The 23,385-nt window shown below is 36.5% G+C and overlaps 1 protein-coding gene across 2 annotated transcripts in view; it reads left to right on the forward strand.

Moving 5' to 3' along the window:
* The window catches only part of nck2 (NCK adaptor protein 2), an 87,022-nt gene that overhangs the window by 51,111 nt on the left and 12,526 nt on the right, over positions 1 to 23,385 (forward strand). The window contains exons 3-5 of one of the 2 annotated variants that reach the window (XM_008107071.3): positions 5,013 to 5,058; positions 7,143 to 7,384; positions 22,147 to 22,868. In XM_008107071.3, coding sequence (XP_008105278.1) covers positions 7,159 to 7,384; positions 22,147 to 22,868 — 948 coding nt within the window. In that variant the 5' untranslated portion in view covers positions 5,013 to 5,058; positions 7,143 to 7,158. The remainder of the gene's footprint in view (positions 1 to 5,012; positions 5,059 to 7,142; positions 7,385 to 22,146; positions 22,869 to 23,385) is intronic. The other variant, XM_003218738.4, reaches the window with a different exon arrangement.

The following is a 23,385-nucleotide window of genomic DNA, read 5'->3' on the forward strand; positions in this document are numbered from 1 at the left end:
AAGCCTTCGTTTTCAGCCTTGTTTTCTCCCCGGATCTTGCTTTGTTTCCCGGACCTCGCCAAGTAATTACCACGGATCTTGTTCTTGCTCCTCGTTTCCTTGTTGCCTTGTATCAAGCTTTGTGTGCCAAGAATCAAGTTATTTCCTAGCCTTGCTCAAGTTCATGGACTAAAGGACCTTGTCATCTCCCCTCACTTGCTTGGCAAGTGAGTGTTTCGGTTATTGGATTACAACTTTGGACCTTAATATTTCATATTGGACATTGCTTTTTTGGACTAATTTTGACCTTTACTGGAAGGTCTATTTCTGGACTATTTCCTATACTTGTTTTATTAACTTTATATATTTCCTTAATAAAGATATTAGATAGATTCTGGCCTCTGTGTATGGTTATTGGTGCTCTGCAGCCTGGGTCGTGACATGCGTTATTTTTGGAATAATATAATAATAAATATAAATAAAATAAAAATTCTGTCCATTTGATGGCACATTAAGTGAAAACACATGGAGAGATTTTCACCAAACTGGAAAATGTGTTTGAGATGGTTTGGCTTAAAAAAATAGAGAGTGGGTTATTTTCCCCGCATTTTGTACAGAGTAGTATGAATAAAACCAAGTAGAGTATTTGCCAGTTGGTTTTGAAAAAGCATGCTTACTCAAGGACAAACTAAGACTAGTACACCTTAAGTAAGATTTGAACATCCAAAGGGGACAGGCAGTAATTCTTCAAAGCTATTGAAGTTGAACTGTCATTAACTATGGTTAATGATTCTTCTGCAGTGCTGGATCTTAAAGGTAGTTATTTTATAAACTGTAAGTCTGCTTAGTAAGTTTCAGTTTACCCTCATCAATTTCAAACGGTTGGTTTCTGCCTATGGTAATAAAACCAAGTATCTTTAGGGAACCTGGCTGGCTGTACATTAACTGCACGTTTTTATAATCAGGTGTTTTAAAATTCTGGCTGAAGAAAATTTTTGAAGGAAACTCTGCAAAATGAATAATAGAGCTGAGCATCAAGATGGTTTACTGAGTTAGTTAGCTGCAGTCTTGGTGTAGGCTGTGAAGTAGACTCTTCGAACATATGAGTAACCCAAGGAAGTTGGTTTTAGATGTGGATATCACCAGTTCTTAACCTGTTCTTTACCATGGACACCCTTGGTGCCACAGATCACCAAGACTTTAAATTTAAACCCCAAAGTGCATCAAATATTTAAAGTTGTTCATCAAGTATATTCAGATTTGGAGATGAAAGGAGAAATAATAAACACTTGTGAGTATAATATTTTTATTGAAATTATTCCATAATAACAACTGGTATTACCATGGCCTAATACTACTTGTTAATATTAGTCACACTGACACATTCTTTTTTCTGGGGAAAAGGCTTTAGAAACAAATGAAAATTCCAATTTCCCTATTTTTTCTTGGATTTTTCCAGGTCTTCATATGTCTGAAAGGGTAGAATTTTCCAATTCTGCTGATACTGGGTACCAGAGTAAAATGCTGACTCTAGAGCTTGGAGTATATCATAAAATACCTTCTTGCAAAATGCGGTTTTCAGTGAAATTGGATTATTGATACTACCATTGTGGGAAAATAATGGCTTTGTCTTTCTTTGTTTTTTCATTGTTCCAGTTACTGTTTGAATAATGTCGGTATCAGTGGAATTAATGTGCATATATTCAACTGATGATATCTTAATTAGATTTTCTATTAAGAATGGGTAATTCTTAGATAAGTATTTCTTTCTGTGATTGAGATAAATTTATGGGACCCACTAGTATTTGTCTTCTGTATTTTTAAAGTGGTAATGTTTCTCCAAAAACAAAAGTATGTTTGGAGGAAATTGTTTTTGATCTGCTTAAAAACAAAATGAGATACTAAGGTGTTATTTTCAGAATTTTGATTTTTATCAGTGTTTTCTCCCTGAGTCCTCTTCAGGGTGAGAAGGGCGGGATACAAATGTCGTCAATAAATAAATAACTAATTTTCCCCCATATCTGTGATAATTAGGCAAGACACATTCGGCTAATCACCTGGTGCAGTGATTCCCCAAATTCTGGTCTTCCAAGTTTTTTGAAATTCAAATTCCATAATCTCCAATTCTTGACCAAAGTTGAGGCTGCTGGGAGTTGGAAGGTCCAGCATTCTACCACAGTTACTCTTCTGACTTAGCCAACTGGGTGCATTGGTGCCACATTTGAATACACTGGGAAGTTTGATTAAGCAAAAGTACCATGAATAGTACTATAGAGTAATGTCTTGGAAGACCAGGCTGTTGCGCAGCTGGTTAGTAGCCAACTGCAATAAATCACTGCTGGTCATGAGTTCGAAGCCAGTCCGGGTCGGAGTGAGCGCCCGATCATTAATAATCTAGCTTGCTGTTGACCTATGCAGCCCGAAAGAGAGTTGCATCTGTCGAGTAGGTAATTCTAGCTATCGCTTTATGCGGGGAAGCTAATGTAACTAATTTACGACACCATAAAACCTTCCAGCAGCGCGCGGAAGAATGAGGAAGTACTCTATCAAGGACTCAGTGTCACAAGTGGATAGTGTAGCGGCAGCTCCCCCTGTGGCCGGAATCGAGCATACCCTTATGAAGCCGGAATCCGGAATGTTAAATTTCCTCTGTGTCTGTCTATATATGTCATATGTCTAATGGCACTGAATGTTTGCCATGTATATGTGCATTGTGATCTGCCCTGAGTCCTCTTCGGGGTGAGAAGGGTGGAATATAAATACTGTAAATAAATAAATAAATTGGAGACCACAAGTTTCTTTTGCATATAATTGGCTGACAGTGGCCGGATGGAGGACTCATTTAGCTTTGTACTGGATAAGAGTGTGAAGGGAGGTGTTAGAAGAAACCATGTTAGATATTATGAAGAGGTTTTTTTGACACCTTGATAAAACATAACTTGTTTTTTCTTTGACCTCCAACAAGTTGTTTTTTTCTAGATCATTATTATTGCTACTCAAAAGTGGTTGTTTCTGATCATGGCAAGTTTCCAGGAAAATAAAGAATCAGTTGTAGTATGGTACCATTCCCTGGCACAATGGGGAAAGAGCAGGTTACTTCAGCTATCTGTCACATCAGATAGCTGAAGATATCTCTTAACCTACAGTTCACAGGCTTGAAAATACAAGTTTGGACCAAAGGCTTGTGCAATGTGTGAGTTGAGCATCTGCTCAGCATTTCTTTGGAAGTGGGACAAAAGATTGACAAAACACTACTTCTAAATGTTTCTTTCCCTTATTGTCACACTTGTTTGCATGGGGATCAGTGGATAAATGAAAGAAAAGAAGACTATTGTAGTAATCTTTTTCACTTATGCAATTAATGCCTTATTTAAGGTTCAGCAATGTGGTGTTCTGAGTACTGTAGTGCTTTTTAAGGAACATGTGAATAAAATGTGTGCGAACAAAATTGCTGTGGTGCATGCAACAGATTTTTCCTCTTGTGAGGGAACAATATATTTTTGTTGCCTCAAGGGTAAGCTAACTTTGAGGTTTCCTGTAAGCAGATTTGTGCAGCAAAGGATATGCAGGTTCTCTGGAGTGTCTGATATTGCATACTTGGAGAGAAGAGCAGGTGTTACTTAACATTATAAATACTGTAAAACTAAGCACTCATATCTGCTTTCAGCGAAACAATGAACAAGGTAGGGTCATTTAACATGCTTTATCCTATTATATTTCTCTAAAACAGGTGATACAATTGCCAAAAATATTAAGACTAAATTCATTGGTACAATAGACCTATTGAGATAAATATAGTGCTTTTATTACTCCTATTGGAAAACAGATCTACTGTATTTAAGATTAATATTGAATTTAGCTCACAATATTGGAGTAGTATTGGTTGTAACACACAGTAGTGACCTACAACAGATAAAATTATTTATAACATGATTGTCTTCCTTTATCTTTGTTATACCCACATTTTAGTAGTTGTAATTATAGAAAGATAATTGTATGCATTTATATTAAGGTAGAGCAAAGAAAATGTTTACTTTATATGTTACTACACCTATAATAGAGTGAGATATTCTAAATATTTGTAACTCAGATTCAGTGCAAAAACCAAGTGTATATATGTCTTCAGTCTGTCCTTTCTCTACTCAGAGCATAACATAGGTATCCGAGAGGAGAGTATGAGAGTAATTTATAAAAGAAAGAAATATCACTTATCATGTGTGGCTTAGGTCAAAGTCCATTGGTGCATGTCTGGTTGATTTTCTGCTCGTCAGTGTTTTAAAATAGGTGAAAGAAATTGTCCCCCTCCAAAGCTAAATTATGCTGTAGAAATGAAGAAGACATTTGTTAACTGTCAGGAAGTAGATTCAAGCTACATTTTAATTCTGGTGCTCACGTTCTTGTTTAGAATTTTTTAATTCTGAATGTCCATCTTTTACACCAAGGCTAAAGTGGTGTGTATCAAGGTTCTAATAAAAAGCAAAGTAGACTCAAACACTAAGTCTGTCTACTCTCGCTTAAATTTGTAGGTTGTAGAAGTTTGCTGACATCTGTGTTCCTACTGTACTATAGATTTTTCATTTCAAATTTGGGTGTTAGAAAATCCCTGGTAAGCTTTACACATATGTACTCCCATTGCTGACATCCCAGTAAAGTAGAGTTGAGGGGAAGAGCAGTAGGGTTCTGGAGCATCCATTCTTGAGATAGGTTTCCTACTCCGGTAAGGGTGAGCTAGCAGTTAAGTCTGCCCCAGGTTCATGTGAGAGTTGGACTGCATTTTGCAGAAATACAGAACTGTTGTAGCTAAGGTTGCCTTGTTTAAAGTTTGTTTTCCTTCAAGTTACCTGTCAACTTACACCAGCTTCATAGATTTCATAAGGTTTTCTTAGAAAAGGAATATTCAGATGTGGTTTTGTCAGTTTTTTCTCTAAAATATAGCCTACAGTAGGTGGTATTCATTAGCAGTCTGCCTTCTAAGTACTGATTAGAGCTAACTCTGCTTACATTACATTACATCTTATTGTTTTATTTCTTAGGTTACAACTTAACTGCTTTCTATCCTGATAATTGTTTGGTTGCATGGTAAGTGTTGTGTTGGTCATGTCCTAAATTACCCTTAGTGATGATAATCTGCTAGCTTTTCATGCTGACACTGCAGTAATTGATCATGGACAATTTCAGCTGCCCTTGCTCAGAATAATTTAAATTAATCTAAATGTTTATTGACAATAAGAGGATCCAGAGCAGGCTCAGCTGTAATCTCCCTGTGGCGATCTCATTGTTGACCTGTAGCTTGTTTTGTAATTGAAGCATGTTGAGCTTTGTTCAGAAATTGTGCTTTGATGTTGCATAATTCTAATGAAGAAATATTCTGAAAACTGTAGAAGTTGTTTACTGACAGTTCCATATTATGTTCCTTCTCTTAAAGAAGCAGTTTTGTTGCTTGAATACGGAAAACTAAAAAATAAAGTGACTATCCAAAAGCAGCATTGTTTTAGATCTGTGTTGAGTAGTGTAACCTAGAAAAGAGTGTGTGTGGGTGTGTTGATATCTCCCTCAAGCAAACTACAATAGTTTATAGTAGGTTATTCTCAGATCATTATAGTGTAATTGGTCTGAATGAAGCCAGCTGCTCTTGCTTTTAAGTCTCTTTCCTAGTGAACTAATGTGACATTGTTTGTGTTATATTATATTTTATATGCCACACTCTAATCTTCAATAAACTTCCTTATTCTTGCAATTCTCTTTAGCTTTACATGTCTCTGTTGCATGTCCCTTGACCCTTGGCTTTTCTGGCAAAAGGTGATTGGAAGCTTTGTGTAGATAAACTGTTCACATTGCTTTTTTGCTAGAAGATTTCAGTATAATGTAAATTGAGTAAGACATCTTCCCTTCCTCCGCCCAATAAATATTATTGTTTAACAGACACCCATGTATATCTCCCTCGTCCTTCAGAAGCAAAGTGGAGTATTGTCTTCTTGCCATTATCAGATGTAGAAAGTCCTCTCTTGAATTTTTTTACCTTTAGTAAGGTCTAAAGGGGTTCTTTAAACACATTGTAGCCAACTGCTCATCCAGCGTACCCCATGCTTTAAGGCTCAAAAAAGTAAATCAGTAGTAAGTGGATTGGTAGGACATTTCCACATGACATTCTATACTTTTGTTGCAACTATATTTGCTCCGTCACAGAGACAAAACAAAACTGAGAACCACACCCAAAGGGTCTAAATTATGGTTGTTCTCCTGGAGCTCTTTAGTTATGTGTATTTTAAGAGGAAAATAAGTAGCATGATACAAGTGAAATTAACTAATACATGGCAGAGAAGCTTATTTGAGCCGTGGTAAACTGTTAAAAGAACAAGCAAACAGAGTTCTGGGAAGTGCTTTGAAATTTTGTCTAAATATATCAATCACATTCATGACTTGGGTTTAGAATTCTGATATAGCAATATAGAAATTCTAATAAAATGTGTAAGTTCCTAAATATGAAGCTTTTCATGACTGGTTTTTAGCATTGTTGTGTTTCCTTTCACTTTGTCTCATGTCTTGGTTTTTTATTTCATTTTAAAAATTAGTTTTTCTGCTTGTGACATTAAACTTTAGCATTTTCATCTATTCATAGATTTGACAGTGAACCTTAATAGAAGCCTCCAAAGTTTCTGTTAAAATACAGAAGTTGAACAGTAGCAGAAAAACAAACCCAGTATCCATTTTGCTTTAGCTCTTTAGTTCGAATTAAGTGTCTGCAGTGTGGGGAAAGCTCCCATAAATAAGAAATAAAAGTAATGGCACAGTAATTGGGAAGATGATAAGTGCAAAATTTTGGACCAGAGAGAGTATGGAAAGTCTTCTGACTCCTTTATAAAGAACAAGATTTTACACAAAGGAACCTAGAAGGGGAGTTCAGAAATTGAATAATGGGCAGCAGATAATAGGATGCATAGATAGTGCCACATCCTCCCATTGTTGTTAACAGCAAGTCATGCTGGTTTGAGCACATTACAGGAGCTGTTGTGGTTTAATGCCAAATCAAAAATAAAATGAGTTTGCTGCTGTTTGCAACCAAGTTCTGTTTAAAGCTTCTTTTATGTTTTCAAGCATTAATGTTCAAAGCATGAGAGCTGAACACATGCAGTGTTTCAATGAAAGTGTTTGTTTTATGACAGAGGGACTCCATGAAAGATGACAGAAGAAGTTATTGTTATAGCAAAGTGGGATTACACTGCGCAACAGGACCAAGAACTTGACATAAAGAAGAATGAGCGCCTCTGGCTGCTAGATGATTCCAAAACATGGTGGAGGGTAAGAAATGCAGCCAACAAAACAGGATACGTGCCATCAAATTATGTCGAGAGAAAGAACAGTTTGAAGAAGGGTTCTTTGGTTAAGAATCTGAAAGATACATTAGGTAAGTCCTTTTTTGGAATATTACACTGATTCTATCAAGAAACCAAATGAATTGACAATCTTATAGGATAGACATTATGACAGCTTATCATTTCCTTTTATTTATTAAACAATATAAATATAAATTTTAGAGAATTTGAGATGTTAAGGATTTTTTTTATTTCTTGGATGAACAATTAAACCTCACCTTTATTTTTCTTTATCCTGATACTCCATTTTACAGGTATATTTACAAAATACAGGTGACACTTGTGAATTTGCAAATGCAATGTCATATATACTGGAAGTATATTAATGATCAGTGTACCTTTGCTTTTCTGTAGTCTTGAACTTGTAAATTAATTGTGGAGTTTTAAAACTCTCTATTTAATCTGGTTTATTATCCAGTTTAAATTGTATGACATAACTAACTTAAGAAAATCCTGTGTTTATTTGTTTTTTTTCTTTTTATGCCTCATAGATATGATTATTTGCTGCAGTTATATGAAACTAAGTATTCTAAAGTTACCTTGATGTAGAACATAACATCTCTTGGTTTTCAGTTCTTGATCATGACATGCTAGATATTGCCTACTCCTGTATCAAAGCAATGAAGAACCTTTAGTTAAATATTGTGGGATCCCCTCTCATTAACACTGTCTATGCTATGTTTCTGTTTTAATTTAAGTAAAATTATATTGACACAGAAATTGGGCAATGTTAATTTGGCTGTTATTATCTATGTCATGGTGTACTGTGCAAGGAAGAAAAATGTGTCTTCACTGAGGCTTGTTCTCTTTTTTTCTCCCTATCTGGTATATTTTTATATTTTCATTTCAACATCCATTAATATTATTATCTTTTAATATTTAGTTGTTGATTAGCTTTGTTTTGCCGTTGCTCAGTGGTGTTGTTGCCTACTGGAGATCTACCTTTTGTCATTAAATGGTTGAGCATATCTTTGTACGTATCTGAAAAGGATTGCAAATGTGTGTCTGTCTGTGTGTGTGAGAGAGAAAAAATATACAGGGCTATGCTTTATGCATAAATTTGAGAGCAAGTACCTACATCCATAAAAGAGCAAGTATGTAAACACTCTTTGTCTAGTTTAAAATTGGCAACTTAGTTCACATTTCAAAACAATCTTTTAATTCTCATGCAATTCACTTACACAGTGCATATATATTTTACAAAGATGAAAACAGCATTTTCTGAGAAAAGGAAAATGTTGCAAGGAATAGAGAAGTCCTGCCAAAGCATTCTTCCATATTAATATTAATGTTTTGCTTCTTAGACACCACTTATACATCATTTTGTCCTGCTTCCCTCAACTTTTTATTTCAGTGAATCACCTTAATTTTTCTGAAAGCAGCAGGGCAGTGTCCATGCAATGATTCTGTTAAGAAGAAATTATTATTGACCTGGGACATAGATGCATATTCCTGCCCACATCAAAATGATTATCCAGCTACTTTAGTGGCAGTTAGATCAAAATTTCAGTACACATGCTTTCATCTTAAGTAGAGACCTGCTTCAGTGGGCAGCTATATCCTGCTGAGTTTGAATAACTCTGTGCAAGATCAGGGCACCAAATTGTATTGATGGTTCAAAGGTCTTATCAACCTTGTAGTCTGCTTATTGAAAATGAAGCTGTATGGCTCTGAAAACATTATGGCCTTAGACATGCATTCAGGACATGGACTGTTGTAATAAAACACTGAACTGCTCAATTACATATTTTTATTGGTATTGATAATTTTTCAAAAACAATGAATGCAATAGGAGTAAAAGCAATGGAAATCGAAAAGCTTTCACTAATACCAAACATTTGTTTACCACATTTTAAGAATGTAGCTTCCTTATCTTTTCCTGTTATTGGAGAAAATGGGGAAATTAAAGTCCATTAGTACAATGTTTAACCCAAGTGTATGTAAATATATTATTGCCTTGATAATATAGATCTTTATAAATACACCATTAGCTGTCCTTGTCAGTGAGCTGTGGTTGCTAATTAATGTTTTGGGGGATTTTGTTCTTCAATGCCTTCAAATCTATTCCAGTTTTTGGCAACTCTGATATAAAATTTTATTGGAAAAATATATTCAGAAAAGTTTGCCATTGCCTTCCCCTTATTTTTAGAGAACATGATTTCCACACAGAGTATAAATTTAAGCTGTGGTCTTGCAGTGTCCTAGTCCAGTGCTCAATCTTATTACACTATGCCGAACCTCAACATATTTTTTTTTCTTAATAAAAACGTAATATCACACTTTGGATATATCTTGAGATAACATGACTCATTAGAAAAGATTATCATGCTTTGTAAGGTTGAAGCCAGTAGGAAGAGTTGTAGACCACATTACAGGTAAATTGATTCAATCAAGGAAGTCATGGCCATGCCTTCATAAGACTTTAGCAGGACTATTAATAACCAACTGTCTTGAAGGTCTATCATTCCTAAGGTTGCTTTAAGCTGAAACAGACTTCACAATTATTATTGGCAAGAATAAATTTTGTATGATATAAGAGTCGTCTCTTACTGATTAAATTCATACTGATCCACTGCATTTTTATTTATTATAATGGGTAGCAATTCCTTGAAGTCCTGAATCAGATTGAAACTGTAACGCTGGGGAGAGGGTACTAGTTCCTCTTCCCATGGCTTTAAGCTAATTAAAGTCCCTCCTTTGTAGAAAATTAGCCTAAAATCTTGTACATTCAAAAGATAGTTTATCAGGTATTAGAGTAAAGAATCTGGCAATTACCAACCACAGAAATTCCTCTTTTAGGTCAAAGCAAGCATCATGAATTGTGCCTAGAATTTTGTGAATGTGAATTTTGGTGGGCAAATATAATGTGTGTTCACAGCAACCTCACCAGTTAGATCACCACATTTATCACTAGCTTCACCTTCTGCAGTCCTGCATTTCTAGCATTGAGGTCATAAAGGCATGAATGACAATCGCTTGGTGTGGGTTTGAAAGAAACGGTCACCTCCTTTTCTGGAGAGCCACCTTGAGTCCCCTCGGGTGAGAAAGGCGGGGTAAAAGTGCTGTAAAAAAAAATAGTATTAGTGAAAATGTCCCTAACTCCTTTAGCAATCAGAAAACATACCTTCTGACAGAAGTAATAGTATGTGCCATCAGGTTGCCTTCAGGTGACCTTATTCATTTCATGGAATTTTCTGTAGGCAGGGGATATTCAGAAATGATTTGCCCGCTCCCTCCAATGAATGTACCTTTAGCATCCTAGTGGTCTCCCTTCTGGTTTTGCCTATTGGACTGAAAATACATAATATTTTCATTGTTGGGAAGGTAGGCAGATAATAGGTCTGCCTACGATTTTTTTTTTGTGTGTGAAAGCCAATGTAGTGTAGTGGTTTGAGTGGTGTACTATGAATCTGGAGACCAAGGTTTAAATTCCCACTAGGCCATGAAAACCCACTGGGTGACCATGGGAAAGTCACATTCTCTCTGTCTCAGAGGAAGATAAAACAAACAAACCTATGAACAAACCCCATGATAGGCTCACTTTAGCATTGCTATAAGTCACTTAACAACTGCCATTTTTTCATACCACTTCATATATATAACTGGTCATTCTAATCCAAAGTTAGAAGTTCATGTTCTTGCTTTACAGTTTTCCATTTGTTTGAAGCTAAATCAGTTGCATGGCTCTGCACAGTTGCTTGCCCTTTTTTCTTCCACACAACTTCCTGTTTATTTTGAATTTTGCTAAAAACTGTCAGCTATTTCCTTCTTTTGAGTCAACACAGTTTGCTAGCAGTCAGGATGCTTTAAACGCACCCCTCCCCATTTCACCACCAGAGGAAGTGAAGCTTTTGTTTAGCTGGTGCCTTGGCTGCCAGAGGGCACTCCATTAATGTCTTGTTTCATAAGGGTTTTTTTTAAAAAAAAATCTGGTATTTCTGTGTGTGCTCTTAAAGCTTCTCTTGTGTTGTTATATGTCTAAAATTAACATAATAAACGATGATACAGTGTTAAAATCTCACATGGGATGAAGTTTTTTTGCCTGATGGGGATTGTTGGCATGCAGACTCCTAGTATTTAAGTTTCTAATTGTGGTTCACAGGCATAGTGAAACCTAAGTTCCAGATCACTCTATAGCCATCTCCACAATCAATATGTTTAGGGAAAATAGTCCCAAAATATGTCTGAGGTTAGGAATAGAAATATTCATAAAGTGCATCAGAGAGCTTTTTTACATCTGCAAATTGCCACTGGCTATTGAATAGTGATGTGTGAGAGCTAGCATGATGTAGTGTTTTGGGTGTTTGAGTAGGACACTGTGAGGCCAGGGTTTGAATCTCTGCTCAGCCATGGAAACCCACTGGATGAACTTGGGCAAATCACACTCTCTTGCCCTTAGAAGAAAACAAGGGCAAATCCCATCTGAGCAAATCCTTACAAGAAAATCATGTAGATCCACCAAAAGTCACCGATCAACTACTACTGTGAATAGTCATCATATTCCTATGAATAGTGCAACATCAAGCAATTGTTTGCAGAAGTGAATTTATATCTTTCCTTCAGTGACTATTGTGGAATTCCTAAGGAATCTGAAGCAACCTGAGAATAAATATGAACTGAGATACAATAGTTTTCAGTGGAAATTGTTTGCAATGCAGCTCCTTATCATGGAGGAATCAACTATTAGTTGATGAATACAGATGAACCAGCTTTCAGTTCTGCCCCAGAAAAAAAGTCTATTGAGAATTCTTTGGTACAGATTTACTAAAGGCTGCACAGTATTATTCCAAGAAGTCTTCAGAGATAAAGGGTATTGCATTAAGTAATTGATTGCAAATATAGCAGATATTTATTATTTGATTAACCTACAGATCTTGAATAAAACTCAGAGCAAATGCTCTGCAGGTGCAGCGGCCAAATATTGTGCTCTTTCCAGCATGTGAGGATCATAACACTTCTAGCATTCTTTTTTAAATATGATACTATCAAAAGGCAGTATATATGGTTTGTGAAAAACAAAGTTCATTATAAAAATGTATGCTCCCAGATTCAGTTTAATTTATTACAGCCTAAAGAATTGCCAGAATAAAATATCTGGAAATTTTTAAGCTGTGGGTGGGGGGTAAAAATGTCCTATTAAGCCAGTGGGATCATCTTCCTTTTCAAAAACAAACAACAAACAGGCATTTGGTGTTATTAAGATTCTTTTTTTGTAATTCTTATTCAGTGTGTAAATGACATACAGAATGTAAAAGAGAATTTTAAAAAATCAAATACACATAATACAGATACGCCATTCTCCCAACCCCCTACCACCACCCATGACTTCCGGCACCACTCAGTGTGAAACTAATATCTTTAAAAAACCTACCCTTATCGTTGCATTAATAAATTCTCCTTGTGGCTACTTTAAAGTCTACTTTGGTCTTCCTTTCTAAATATCCAAATGCAAGTCTCCTAGCAAAATCTTCATTACTTCCTCCCTGGATGCCATTGGAAGGCTTAGCCATTCCAGTTCTTTAGAAGTACAATGTTCCCTCACTACTTTGCAGTTCACTTTTTGCAGATTCGCTGTTTTGCGGTTTTTCAATAAACTCTAAAAGACTATTATAAATCATAAAAAATTACAATTTACAGCCTAAGGAAGGGAGGAAAGATAAGCGAAAGCGAGAGAAAAGGAGCTCAAGCGGCAATGGGAGGAGAAGGAGGCGATTTATCAACACACGATGGGTTGATAAAGACTTAAAATAGTGTATAACTACTAAAATAATGTATAAATATTAAAATAAATATAGTGTCCCTACTTCGCGGATTTTCACTTATTGCGGGTAAGTGAGGGAACACTAACTCTTTTTCCCCTTTCTAAGATTTTGCTGGTGTTATTCTCACAGCAACAAAACTGTATTGACAGGTTTCTGGATCTTCTTTACTCATTATTTCACAAAATAAGCTTAAGAGATGCATTTCTGGATTTTTCTTAACCTTTTTAGTGATCATTTTATTTGCTTCTTTAATCACAGGCATTTAATGCCATTTAGAAATTCTGATCCAGGACCACAGCAAACTATTTAACCAAAAAAGCATCCTTGTGCCATGACATTTGTCATTTATTTAAGTGGAAAAATCACAATAGATAGAAAACTGGTGTGGCCCAAAGTTCCCTGAAGTCTATAGCCATATATGGATTAGTTACCTGGAAATGGGGAAGTAATCTATCTAATTAATTCCATTTTCTTCGCTTCTGATTTTTTTCATCTCTTGTGTGATTTGTCACTAACCTATTTTGTTTCTTCTATCAAATGCAGTTTAAGAAAACAATCTTGTTTTACCTGACATGTTTATTGAAGAGATTTCTTATCCATCACACTAATTGGTTGTGTTCTCATTTTGTACTGTCAGTATTTTTAAATTATTGCTCATTTTGTCATTCATATTCTTGCATATGTATTTATGCTTCTGATCTTCATTTGTTGAAACAACCATTCTCTTAGGCGTTAGATGCATTCAGAGTTATAGTTCATGGCAGCTTTCTGGAAATGCATACACTACTACCAACAATCCCCCATCTGCTGCCATTTTCCTGACCTTGAATTTGGCTTGCAATTCTGTGATACGTTACTTGGTCAGCATTAAGCTCCATACTAATATCTATATGCAGGTGATCATTACTAAGCTAAAAAAATGACTAATAAAACTTCTACCAATCTGTACCAGATACCATTATATTCTTTGGAGACTTTAATATAAAGCTTCCTAGTGGTGCCTATTTTTATGATGCAACATCATATGTATCTGTAAAACATCATGCTGGTTGAGAGCCAACATTAAATTGTATGGGTTATTCTACCACTAATAATATTGTAATACAAAATATTTGCTTGGGATTATTGATGTGATCTCATTTCTTGAAAAAACAACATTGTTTAATTTGGATCTTTTGCTCTGCCTTCTTTAGTAAGCCCTGTTTCTTTTGTTACCTATTTCTGAGTCCTAGTTTGGAGTGGCGGGGGGGGGGGGGGGCAGGATAATAATAGTCATCATCCAGTGAAAAATTCTGCAAAAAAAATAAAATTATTAAGCACATTCTATTTCTAGATAATGTTGACATTTTTGGAAGTTATAGTTAGTGATTTAAAATAAAGTGGCAAGTTCTTTTTAACTAGCTATATGACTTTTCCCTGCCTAATTATCCTTATCTCACTTCACTGAGAATGATAACATGACCAGGGCAATAGTTTTCCCTCATTCTGCTATACTTGAACATCACTTGTTTTACATAATATAATCAGTTCATTTAGGCTGTTTGCGCCAGTTAGCTGCTTGTGTTAACGGCTAAAAGATGCAGTGACTAGAGAGGTTAAAAGGGGAGCCGGATAGAGAAAGGGGGGAGGAGGAAAACACTGGAGCAGAGGCAGAGGATAGCAAGACAAGAAGGTCAAAGGAAGTGAAGGACTGGATCCTTCGGAGCTGAAGGGGAGAGGCAGAGACAGGAACCGGTTGTTAATTATTTTGAATGACGCCACTGAAAGCAGTAAGGTCATCCATTAATTCAGACATATGTCAGGCAGCTTATCTGTTACAACTGTGGTGAGGATTTCTGTTTTCTATTCATTGAGGTTTGGGGTAAGAGGAGAGAGATATTTAGTATCCCCCAATTTTTGAAGTGCGTTTTGTTCCAGTGAACTTATTAACAGCCTTTAATAAATCATGGCACTTATTCCTCAACAAGTATGGCAAGCAGTCAGCAATAACAAATTAGGAAAACAGCAAGTCCCTACACTTTCATGGATCTTTAGTCCAGTTGAGCAGGAAAGGCAGACAGGTTTCTCTTACTCCATGAAGAAACCTAGGGTAGGTACATTAGTACATTAGTTACATCCCATTTAGACAGCCATAACACACTGGCTGTTTTCCAAAATTAATAAGAAAAAGCTGGTACAGAATGTTGCAGCCAGACTGTTCAATAAGATCACTTAAAATGAATGCAATTTTTTTTGCTTTTATCCCAATAGCTTCACCAGTCTTGTTTTTGGTTGCAGTTCAAGTGCTGTTTATGATCTAAAAATCCCAATATAAATGGTGATCAGGGTTTTTGAAAGACTGCAGTATCCTATAAAAGCTCAGCTGGCTTCTGTTCCTTTTAGGGTTGGCTGTTACTTTTAGGGTCTTGGATTAATTGGCGGAATACTAGTGGTATCTCAATTTGGTGCCACTTCCACTCTCTGGAACCTCTTGCTAAGTATGAAATCAGCTGCATCTATTTTAGTTCTTCTGGCACACAAATGCATTTTTATTAAGCTGAACCATTTACATGTAAGCTGGTCTGATATTAAAGCAGGCTTAAGTTACTGTTCTGGCTTTATTTTGCTATGCTCTAAATGAATTTGTTTTGTATTTTATTCAAGATTCATTTTTAAATTATATTATTGTTTTATATTATTGTTAGTCAGTTTGAGGACCAAGTGGAAGATATAGAATGAATAAATTCCACAATTGAGCTAAAAAGATCATCTCTCTGATGGTCACTTTACAGAGGCACCCACATCAATTCATCTGAAGTTGGTCTCAGGATTTTAATAGATATATGTGGACGAAGGAAGTCATTCAGGAAATCAGCCATAAGCTATTGAGAATTTTAAAGGAAAAGAATAATTAGCACATCAGATTCATCTTGGAGAGTGTCTAGAAGACCTTCTATCTAAGAAAGCAGTAGCATTTTATCTTTGTATCCCTCACCGCCCTTTTTCAAAATAAAGATCTGATAACTTCTTTACATTCACTGAGGAGTTTCTCTGGGCTCCTGTTTAGAATCCCCCTATTGTACCACACAGTTTATCTCAGGGATTACACTGTATGTGTTTTTTTATAACACCTCTTTATTGGATACTCAAACTGGGTCTTTTCCCAATTTCTTGGTGATTCCCCTATGTTATCACAACTTCAGGGATTACCATTGTCTATCTGTACTACATCAATTCTGACATAATTCAGCCAATTCCGCTCCCCCCTCCTCCCACATATACCACAATACAGTAGAGTCTCACTTATTCAACTTTCACTTATCCAGTGTTCTGTATTATCCAACACAGTTTGCCTTTTAGTAAGTGTTTTTATAGTCAATTTTCCAATACATTGTGAAGTTATGGTGCTAAATTCGTAAATACAGCTATTACTATGTAACGTTACTGTGTATTGAACTGCCTTTTCTGTCTATTTGTTATAAAACATGATGTTTTGGTGCTTAATTTGTAAAATTATAATGTAATTTGATGTTTAATAGGCTTTTCCTGAATCCCTCCTTATTATCCAACATTTTCACTTATCCAACGTTCTGTCAGCCTGTTTATGTTGGATAAGTGACACTCTACTGTACCTCTTTTTAGTTTTCTCATACCCAAATAATTCTCCTTACGGGATCATTTGATCTTACCATTGGACTACGTTAGCCTACTTTCGTTTTACAGTTTTTCAACAGAATCCTCATGTCATGTTTTGGAACCACTGCTGTTTTTAATCAGTTTTTAAAGGAATCTGCCATTGATTACAATGGTCTCAACCAGAAGTGGATCTGGATTAGCAAGTGTAGTGGAATTAATGAAACTGTGCCTGGACTTGGTAATAAGCTGAACGAAGATCAATAAACTGAAACACAATTCTGACGAGATGAAGGATTTCAGATTCGTGAAGAAGGTTTTTCAGCATGTTCTGCACTCCCTGCTGATAGGTGTTAGCTTGGGTTGGTTCTTCATCAGTATGTCACCAGATGTTACAGATTCTTCAGTGACTCGGGGCTTCCTTTTAGTTTTGATTTTCTGGCTTGGGTGTCTTTTCAGGAGTGTGTATTACATTGTTTTGAAAAGCGTCTATTCCTACTAACATCCTTTTTGTAATTTTGTTTACAAAATGATGCTACTGTATGAGCAGACTTGAACAAGCAATGATTTGCACAATAAAATCATATGTCAATTCTCACACAGTTATGTCAGATAAAATACAGCCAAGTGTAGGTTAACTATAGAGTTACATTTTCAACCATTTTTCTGTTTTCCTGGAGAGCACACAGAACTTGAAGCGCTAGAAAGTAGGCTTGTGCATTTTGGCTGAACCTCAATCCGTTTCTGCTGGCCGAATTTCGGGAGACCCTCCAAATCCATTTTCGCGTGCCTCCCAAAAACAGCTGCTGCTCAGTCGTTTAGTCATCTCTGACACTTTGTGACCTCATGGACCAGTCCATGCCAGAGCTCCCTGTCGGCCGTCACCGCCTCCAGTTCCTTCAAGTTTCATAATGTTTAGGTCATCCCCTGACTTTTTGCAATTTCTTTTATTTTTAGAGCACAGAGAGAAATATAAACAGAATTTGTTTGCAAAGAAATGAAATTATAGGTATATATGTAACTAGGTAGTAATTTTCTGAGAAAGACGCTTTTCTGTTTGTTTGCTGGGATTATTATTATTATTCATAATTATTATCTTATAAAAGTATTCTATGAAGGAGAGGAGGGGAGACAATGAGTTCTGGCAAAATTTCTCCACAGATTGAAGCCCAAAACTAAATTTTGTAGTTCTTCTTACTACTGGCAAATGGCAACAGCCAAAGGATTATTACTAATACTTATTATTACTTGAAATTCAGAAGGCAGAGAGCACAGAGAGAAATATAAACAGAGAGAACTTGTTTACAAAGGAATGAAATTATAGGTAGGTAACTAGGTAGTAGTTTTGTAAGAATAAGGGTTTGTATGCTGGTGTTATTATTAATAATAATTGTTTTATTAATAATTATTAATAATTGTTAATCTCATAAAAGCATTTTCTGAAGGAGAGGATGGGAGGAGAAAAAGAAGCTAAAGGGTGACTCAGGGCTCTCAGAGCTTCCCGAATATTTTTTTAAAGAAAAATACACCAAGAGCAAAGAGATGCTCTTTCTTTCTCCCCACCCATCCGGCCCTCACTTTCCCAACTCCCAGTCCCAGTAATTAAAAAAAATCAAGAAAATAAAGGAAAATAAAAAAGATTCAATGGTAGAGACAGGCCAAGCCATGCCAGTCCAAAAAATAAAGCTGAGAGCAAGCGGCAAGGCAATCGGACTGAAGCACCTCTCTAGAGCCAGAACACAACTGAGAGCAATGGAGGCACTCGCCCCATTAAATAGACACAGCTTGTGTAAAACACATCACAGCATTCTTCTATTCTGATTTGCCCAACAAGCAGGGCTCTCAGGGAAACTCCGTGCGAGCGCACGACAGCTTCTTCGCGCACCGCGTGATGCCAGCTAGGACACCGGCTGCCACGTGGCCTGTTTCAGCCCCAAAAAAAACATGGCGGCTGAGCCCTTACCATTACAGCCAGTCAAACAAGCCATATTGGCCAAAGGGAACCGACCAAACCAAATCTATGCACAAGCCTACTGGAAAGAAGTAGCTTGTCAGCAGAACCTACAAATGTGCCAAAACAAACCCAAAAAATGCAAGAGCTTGGTGGAGTCAGACGTCCTATGTGTAAACATGCTTTCAGCGCAATACTGTAGACTATAATTACAAGTCCGTGTAAATGAGGATATTTACCTGTTGCCATAATATATAAGGAATGAAAAGTACAGGAACCTCAGTGTTTTCTGCTTCGCAGCCCTGTCCATACTGCTGAGAAAGTGTTTTTGGTATGCTTGAGGGGACCGAATGGGCTAGGGCTGACCCATTTCAGACATTTTGAGGCCTATTGCGAAACCATAACAGTGGGGGAATATAGTATCAGAATTGCATCAGTTGTATTGTACAGAGGGCATAATTCCCATTCTCACTGAATCCATTTATTCCAGTGAGGTTAAATACTGCCCTTTTCTCCTTTGTGATCTTGAGCCACACGTAGGCATGGAGTTCATTTTTCCATAGCAGTAGGTGGCTGGCAGGAAACCCTTCTGAGGCCTCTGTGCCATACACACATTTTTGTTCTTAACATTTCTTCAGTTTGTCATAATGATAAGCATTATCTTTACAATTAACATCGTGTATGCTTTCTTCATACAAGCAATATTTGGGTGGGCTTTTTTTGTTCTCCTTTATGTTAAAAAAAATCCAGGCTTGCCAAACAATTAATATTAAAAGTTACTATGTAACCAGATGGATGTATGAGTTCTGACATTAAATTACTCTTCCTCAATCCTGTAATGACATTAAAAGATTTTTTTTAAAAAAATATTTCCTCAATTATAGTATTGTATCATCTGAATCAATAATGTGATGTCATAAGTTTTATTGTTTGTGGCTTTTTGCTGTTGTTTTTGTATCATGTACCTCTAGTATTAATAGCATTGGTGATAGAAGTACAGACTTGGTCTAATAATTTAGAAATATACACAGGAGGTGTCTGTTCAAAGGGAAAGTGGCACAGTTATTGCAGTTGAATAAGGAAGTACTGTGTCAATAACACAAACTTCTGTTTTTCCTCCAGTTTCTTCATAGCATTTTATCTTTCCTATTTCCACCTTGACTTTTTAAATATTGTATGCAGTATGCTGATATAGAGATACTGTTCATTTGCAGAGACAGGAATTTTTCATTGTGGTTGGGAACATGGCCAAATTCCATTGGAGTTTTCTAGTCTATAAAAAGTAGAATTGTTTTCCTGAATTGTATTGCAAAACACAATAGCTGGGTTTCATGTTGTCACTTTGCCAAGGTGCACAGCCAGTGGCTTTCAGAATAGAAAAATCTTTTGTTGCAGCTATTTCGATAAGCGCTCAGAAACAAGGAAAAGGGAACATGACAGAATAGAACAAATGTTTTAGGCAGAATCATTGCTCATTTGAATGTTTGGTGTTGCTTGTGTATCTATATATACATGTTAGTCTTTTGCTTCTGTTGTTTTTGCCTCTGTTTTGAACAGCAGGTATTTACATATCCTGGTGACTAAGAATAGGTCAGGTGTCGTGAGTGACTCTAGACGAGCATTTTAATTGAGTTGTTTGGTGTGTAATTAAGATGTGATGCAGTCAAACCAAATTGATACTTGTGAAACAGCACTGTGCAGATCAGGATTATTTTTAAAATGCAGCAGTATTCTTAATTTTAGCTTTTTTGTCATTTTGTTGTCTGTTCACATCTGTTCTTTTTGTGTCCATTCACATTTTCTCTAAGCCAAAAACTTTATATCCAGTATCATAGGTAAAAGAAAAAGATTGGGATACCTCCTCAATGTTTTTGCCTACCCAATATGCTTAAAGTAAGAGTGGATATGGATTTGTTTATCTAGATCTGACTACAAAATAAACTTAGATTCTGCTTGTCCCAAGACAAACTGATCCTGCAGCCTAATTGAAATGCCACATGAGGTTTATTGCCCTCCGTGGCATGGAACTAATAAATAAGAATTTTGAGTTTGTGGATGGAGTGCTAAAGAATTGTTTCTGTGCTAGATTTTTATCACAGTGACATTCAATGTGAATATTTGTGGTTAGATATGATGGACATTGCATTACTGTTTTAGGGCACCAGATGTTTAATATGTATCTAAATATTTTGTGGCAGGTTTTTGAAATGCCATATTTGAAGAATATTGTACTTACTGTCCTTTTTAGTCATTAGTGGTTACACATTGAAAGATTATAAAGGTTTACTACACAACAAAAGGCATAAATGGATTTGTGCTCGTTTGGCTACATTTTAGTGCTAAAACATTATGGCAAATACATATGAATAAATGTTTTTGTATACAGTTGGTCTTCGGTATCTGTTGAGGTTTGGTTCTAGGACTCTGTAGATACCAGAATCCATTGATGTTCAAGCCCCCTTCTATACAGGTTTTTTTTTCATATCAGGAGTGACTTGAGAAACTGCAAGTCGCTTCTGGTGTGAGAATTAGCCATCCAGGGGATGCCTGGATGTTTTGATGTTTTACCATCCTTGTGGAGGCTTCTCTCATGTCCCCGCATGGAGCTAGAGCTGACAGAGGGAGCTCATCCGCACTCTCCCCAGGTTGGATTCGAACCGGGAACCTTCAGATCAGCAACCCAACCTTCAAGTCAGCAGTCTCCTGGCACAAGGGTTTAACCCATTGTGCCACCAGGGACTCCATATTCTATACAGTGATGTAGTAAAATGGCAAATGACTCAAACCAGTGCCAAAGTGAGCCTGAGCATCTTGGAGTAAGGTATACCTACATATCAACATAGTGCTCTATGTATGACAAAATCAGGGTTTGCTTTTTTGAACTTTTTTTTAGCCATGGTTAATTGAATCCATGGATATGGAAACCAACTGTATGTACTATTTCTAAGTGGGAATTATCTCTTTGTAGCATATTGCAGTGGAGTCAAGAACTGAATGATACAAAGAGGCCAATAAGAAGGTTTTAACATGCCCCTTTTTAACTTGCTGCAAATAAAAGAAAAACTGACTAGGTACATTTTAAGATATGTTATTCAACCTAAGGCACAACTGGCTATAAGTATAGAATTTCCCTTTCCACACTGCCTACTGTTCTCTGTGTCTATTAAGTCTCTAGTGACATTGGAAAGAAATATATGGAAAGGGCACATCAAAGCTTAATTTAGTGGCTCCCCTTCTGAGATGAAAGGGAACTTCATAAGCAGTTAAGATATTGGTCCTTTTTTCCTGACAGGTTTTCTGTCATTATTATAATTAGACTTCTCTGTGTTAATTCTTTTGTTGACAGAGTTAGGAAACAATGTATTCCCTCCCTCCCCAGTTCTGAATTGGATCAGTGACCTATTTTTATTGAATGTCTATTTGAAACTTCTATTTTTATTGTAACCTATTTTTAATTTTATTTTTACAGGCTTGGGCAAAACAAAACGAAAGACGAGTGCCAGAGATGCTTCACCGACCCCTAGTACCGATGCAGAATACCCCTCCAATGGCAGTAGTGCTGATCGGATTTATGACCTGAACATCCCAGCATATGTTAAATTTGCTTATGTGGCAGAGAGGGAGGATGAACTGTCTCTTGTGAAAGGATCTCGAGTTACTGTTATGGAAAAATGCAGTGACGGCTGGTGGAGAGGGAGCTACAATGCACAAATTGGCTGGTTTCCTTCAAACTATGTAGTAGAGGAAGTTGAGGAAGCAACGGCTGATTCACCGAGTTTTCTAAGTTTGAGGAAAGGAGCATCTATGAGTAATGGCCAGGCCATGAAAGTACTTCATGTTGTTCAGACGTTGTACCCGTTCAGTTCTGTCACGGAAGAAGAGCTCAACTTTGAGAAAGGTGAAACCATGGAAGTCATAGAGAAACCTGAAAATGACCCAGAATGGTGGAAATGTAAAAATTCTCGAGGGCAGATTGGTCTTGTTCCCAAAAACTATGTAATAATCTTAAGTGATGGTCCTACTATGAACGCTTCCCATCCGCCCCCAATAAGCTACACTGGGCCTTCTTCTACAGGACGGTTTGCAGGAAGAGAATGGTATTATGGGAATGTTACTCGGCATCAGGCAGAATGTGCTTTAAATGAGAGAGGAGTGGAAGGGGACTTCCTCGTCAGAGATAGTGAATCTTCGGTAAGTGGAGGTTGTGTTAAAAACTTAAATGTAGCAACATACTTGAATTTGGTTTTGTAGTGTTTTACATAGGGCCAGGTGTGATGTAATGCTTTGAGTGGTGAACTATGACTCTATAGAGAGTTTAAATCCTTGCTTAGTCATGGAAACCTACTACAAGGCATGGCTGAGTCAGTGAAAGACAAAGATAAATCCCCTCTGAATAAAACTTGGCAAGAAAACCCCACAAATGTTGAGCATCCCTTCTCCAGAATTCAAAAATTCAAAAAACTTCAAAATTGTCCACATGGGTGGCTAAAATAAAAACACATTTGTTTTCTGCTAGGTCATGTACACAGACTTGGAATTATTTGCATGGAATTATTAAAAGTATTATGTAGAAAAATAGCTTCAGGATATGTGTCGAAACTGTATGAAACATCAATGAATTTTGTGTTTAGATTTAGTTTATTTCTCCAAGATATTTCATTATAAGTACAATATTCCTAAATCTGGAAAAATTCAAAATATGGATACA

This window comes from Anolis carolinensis, chromosome 3 (genome assembly GCF_035594765.1).
Source record: "Anolis carolinensis isolate JA03-04 chromosome 3, rAnoCar3.1.pri, whole genome shotgun sequence".
NCBI classification, from domain to species: Eukaryota; Metazoa; Chordata; class Lepidosauria; order Squamata; family Dactyloidae; genus Anolis; species Anolis carolinensis.